General features: G+C 44.5%; 1 protein-coding gene across 1 annotated transcript; it reads left to right on the top strand.

Annotated features, from left to right (window-relative positions):
• Window positions 1-1522: 1522 nt before the first annotated feature.
• On the top strand, window positions 1523-4451 carry LOC126995278 (probable serine/threonine-protein kinase fhkB). The gene is made up of 4 exons (XM_050854767.1): window positions 1523-1545; window positions 2016-2384; window positions 3964-4128; window positions 4348-4451. The coding sequence occupies exons 1-3, from the start codon at window positions 1523-1525 to the stop codon at window positions 4022-4024; spliced, it is 453 nt and encodes a 150-aa protein (XP_050710724.1). The 3' UTR covers window positions 4025-4128; window positions 4348-4451.
• Window positions 4452-4911: the final 460 nt, after the last annotated feature.

Below are 4911 nucleotides of genomic sequence, written 5' to 3' on the forward strand. Positions count from 1 at the left end.
ATTTCGGGAAAGTGTGCGGAGATGCCCTCATGGATTCATCTGGAGCACCGGATCGGTGGCTGGCACAGGTCTCTGTAAACCCGGCAACACCTCTCTTTGTGCCCATCACTTGGTTCCAAGGTGTGCCGTTCCTAAGGGACGAAGCTGTGCAGCCACTCCCACTGTGACGACAGGTGACCTTTCCTCTAATACTGTAACTGAAGCACCAAAGTATTGCAATTTTTTTTAAATATATCCATATTGTGTAATTATGAAGAATTTAGCATCTGGTCTTTTCTCAGGAGGAAGTTGCATGCAAGGAAGTCCCAACTGTCAGTGTAACTCCGCCACGGGCCAGCTCTCCTGTAGGATGGGACATGTTGCCAACGGAAAGCTCTGCAGAGGTAAGACACTTCTTCCTCTTTTCAATATTACATTCAGGAAGCAGCATGCTGATCCGGAATTATCTATAGAAGTACACACTCGAGTCCACTAACCTCGATTACCCGAATTACAGGCTCCCTGGACGAAGTTCTGAATGATGGACATTCCATTACTTTCGAGAGAGCAGTATAACTTATTCTGTATCAGCTCATCAAATTGCCGATAGATGACCTTCGCGTCGCCAACAAACAACGACGAGCATTGCCTTTAACAACCTCTTGCCCATCGCTCGTTGAATTTCATATTTGTAAAGACATGAAGAGAACTGGGGCCTTCTCTTTTTTTTATTTGCAACTGTTAAAGCCACAGATGCTTGCAGGCAAATAGCAACACTGCCCTTGTCGCTGTAAGGAGAACCAATGGTGATATTAGCGCTTGCTGGGGAGACTGGTATTGCTAAACGTGAAACCTAGCACACACAGGACTATTATATAATGAATGAACTGTTACGGGCAGTTACTGGAAGATGCACTGTCCCCCTACTTTAATGCATAGACCCAACAACCACCCACCCACCCCCTGCCTTTTTTTTTTTTTTTTACGTTCTAGCTTGTAGCGCCGGTAGGCTTTCTTTAGAGGCCAGGTGGTCGGCCCAAGCCCGTCATGGCGCAGGCAAGTGTTTATAGTGGCACCATCTATTCTTGGCCCAGGCTGCCCCCGGAGCTCATTCTTGATTCACTTGGACAGTTCTTCTGGAGTCCGGGTTGATGAGTGGTCTTCAGGACAGTATGAGGGTAGTCTTAGGCCACTCGGCGGTGACTGAAAAATGCCAGGTGGTAGCGGCGGATTCGAACCCGCGTCGTCCGGAACGCGGCGAACGCGGGACCCGTACGCTAACCACTCAGCCACCGCCGTCCCTTAGTAACACCATGGCATTGTCATTGCAATGTTCTTTTCAGCTGCATTTTTATGATACACATTTTTTCTCCCTTTTCCTCAAGTGTTAATTTAAATCACATCAAGACAACACTAGATCAATCACTGATTTCCAATATGCTAATACCAGAGAATTTATTTATAGCGTCATTATTTGTTTTACACCAAGGGAGGCAGCTCAGGGGCAGAAAAAAGTCCGGAAGGGATACAACGCTGCGGCGAAATGCAAGAGGTAGAAAACTGTCAGTAACCGGAAGGGAGTTGATGAGACGAAGAGCCTTTGACTCTACTTTGTCAAGCAGAGCTGTGTGTGTGTGTGTGTGTGTGTGTGTGTGTGTGTGTGTGTGTGTGTGTGTGGAGCCCGACCCAAACATGAGATGCATACTCCATACGCGGGCGGACAAGGCCCCAATATATTGACATCATCTGAGAAGGGGAAACTAACTGAAGACGATACAGAACGTTTACTGATGGGACGTCCAGTTAGCGTGAAACACAGCAGTATTGTTATGTTGCGCCTAGTCGTGAGTTTTAAAGCTCTTAATTAAAGTAAAAAGTTCGCGCACCAGCACGGCTTGTATCAAGACAGTGCAGTGTGCTATTATTTCACGCAAGCGTTTCACTGATAACAACACTCGTCGTTTTGCCCGCCTGTCATCCCCAAAAAGTCCAGGAGGTGTATGAAAGTTTTTTTTCTTTTTCTACACTAACACCAGCTTCATCAACAACACCGCCAACCACCTCGCCAACATCAGGTTGGACCACAACTCCAACTACTACGACCACTACTACCACAACCCGAGGTACCACAATTCCATCGTCAACCACCAAATCTACATCAACACCGTCAACCACCTCAACAACAACCTCAACCACAACTCCATCGTCAACCACCAAACCTACAACAAGACCGTCAACCACCTCAACAACAACCTCAACCACAACTCCATCGTCAACCACCAAACCTACAACAAGACCGTCAACCACCTCAACAACAACCTCAACCACAACTCCAACTACTATCACAACCCGAGGTACCACAACTACATCGACAACCACCAAACCTACAACAACTACTACCAAAGGTGTGTGATGCATGTAACAGAATGCTTTGAAATCACAAGTTATATAACCCTCAACGGTTTGGTCTTTTCTTGGCATCTCGCACAATGTCTCCAGTCTGTTCTCTTCGCATAGACAATGACGTGCTTAACAGCGCTCCTCTACCTCGTGACGCATTTTCATGCATGATCATTTGACACCAATGTTGCCTAAATTTACGTTTCACACAGCTCAAATTCACTGTAAACCCTCTTTATGACATGCCTCGATGCTTTAACTCTGCATTGATGTAGTTCACATATGCACGTGGAAGTCTAATATTATCTATATTTTCTCATTTTGTTTTCTATATTTGATGTCTTTAATGCCAGTAGGCTCTTTTGTTGGGACTGATGGACGGCCCCATCCCGTTAGTGGCGCGGGGATTGTATTTTAATGGCTGTCATGATATATGAATCTTGCTTGGACCACGATGCCACCCTCCCCCTTAGTGCTCCTCTTATCCAAAGTCGCTTTAGTTGAAGTTAATTGATGATCTGGACAGCATGCGGGTAATCTTCAGCCACTCGGCGATGGTTGAAAATTGCCAGCTGCTTGCGGTGGGGCTTTAACCCTGGTATAAGGGATCACAAAGCCCATGCGCTGACCGGCTATAAAAGAGATGCATCAAGTGATACCGATTAACCAGTATGCTGTTTGCTAGTTATATTTAAAAAAATTCGTACATACACCATGCAGAGGCTTTATGGGATCTCTAAATTCTCCTCCTCCAGAACCAACAGATGTTCCTAATGCACCTTTTGTGTTGTCGTCGAGATGTTTCCACAGCTGATTTAATTAGGGTTCCCAGTTCCCTCATACCATGTAACAATTATTAACCTTCTTAGCAGTAAGCATACAATTACATTTCCTCATCATAACTTTAAATTATGAAAGGAAGAAGTGTGAGCATGGAGGTAAAGAGGGGAATAAGGAACAGATTATCCTGCCAACTCTGTCATATGCATCAGAGACGTGGACATGGAATGCAGCACGGCAATCGAGAATACGTGCAGTGGAAATGAATTATATGAGAGGTGCATGTGGTGTTTCAGGATGGGATGGAGAAAGTAGTGAAAGCATATATGAGCGGTTTGGAATGGGTGTGACAGCAAAAGGAGTGGAGTGGTGGAGTGGATGAAGCGTGGTGCGTTGAGATGGTTTGGACACGTGATGAGAATGGGGGAGAATGAATTCGTGGAGAGTGTATGAGGGAAGGATTGAGGGAGGGGGTGTCAGGGGAAGACCACCTGTGAGGTGGATCAATAGGGTGAGTGAGTATTGGAGCGAAAATGTTGGAATTAGCAGGATTGAGTGTGCTGAGAGGGAGTGCCAGAACAGGGATAGATGGAAACACTTCTGCAGCTGCCACCCCCTGGTGGGAAGTTCCCGCGAACGAGCAGGGCGTCGAAGATATAGATAGATAGATAGACTTTAAATTACAATCACCTGTATCATGTTTTATCTTGCCCACATAATTTATTTCCTTTGGCATTGTTTAATGGGGATTTTTTTACGACCTATCTAACTCGGCAAATGTAACCCGACCATTTGCCACCACAGCACCGCCGCTGGAATGTTGGACAGGCTGGCAGCGTTTTGGATCTGCGTGCTACCTTTTTGATAGCACGTCCAGCCGTAATTGGGATCAAGCTCGCAGCTATTGCAGGACATACGGAGGGGACCTCGTCAAAATTACGAGTCAAGGGGAAAACCAGTTCATCGGACGTAAGATTCAATAAGCTGTTTCATTAAAAATCTTAAATTATAAATCTGAATGACAGTAGGTTGTCACCAATTTCAAATAAGTATATTAGAATATTAATGACATAACAATTTTGGTTATATACAAATGATGCTATTTGAGTCAGTTATTTCTGAAATTTTGTTTTATAGACTTGAAAAACTATCCCCTGCTCATACGTTTAATCTTTCTTGGGCTTCCAGAAAACATTAAAAATATAGTCTGGATTGGTATCAATGACCAACAAAAGGAGAACGTGTTCGTGTGGACCGATGGCTCAAGACCAGGATACACTGCGTAAGTTAAACAATAATTCAACACTTCTGTTTTAAGCCATTATCTTCACACTTGCCAATGATGTTTCCTTATCCTTCTTACCTCCATCCCTACGCTGCCAATTTTAAAAAAAAATTTCCTGCCGACTCAATTATGTTGCTGTTCAGGCAGCACTTAACATTCTAGCTGCTTTCCCACTAGCTTATATTACCTTTGAGGCAACATTTTATGGCAATGCACTTCACATTAGTGTTTACACGCAGGTTCTGCCAATGTTGATGTTTCTGTATCAGGGAGTCAATTAGCACAAACTTTACCAAGGTGTGGCAGTCCGTCGAAGATAGTTGCTTCCTCGAGCAGTATTTCCAGGCAAATGTTTGTTTTCTAGGTCTACAAAAAGGGGGTTGTGTTGCATTTACACTAAAATTAACTTTACACAGTCTTACTGTGAGCTAGTGAGAAATCAGCACACAGAACCCTCTTGTGCGTTT

The sequence above is a fragment of the Eriocheir sinensis genome, chromosome 7 (assembly GCF_024679095.1).
Source record: "Eriocheir sinensis breed Jianghai 21 chromosome 7, ASM2467909v1, whole genome shotgun sequence".
In the NCBI taxonomy this organism is placed as follows: domain Eukaryota; kingdom Metazoa; phylum Arthropoda; class Malacostraca; order Decapoda; family Varunidae; genus Eriocheir; species Eriocheir sinensis.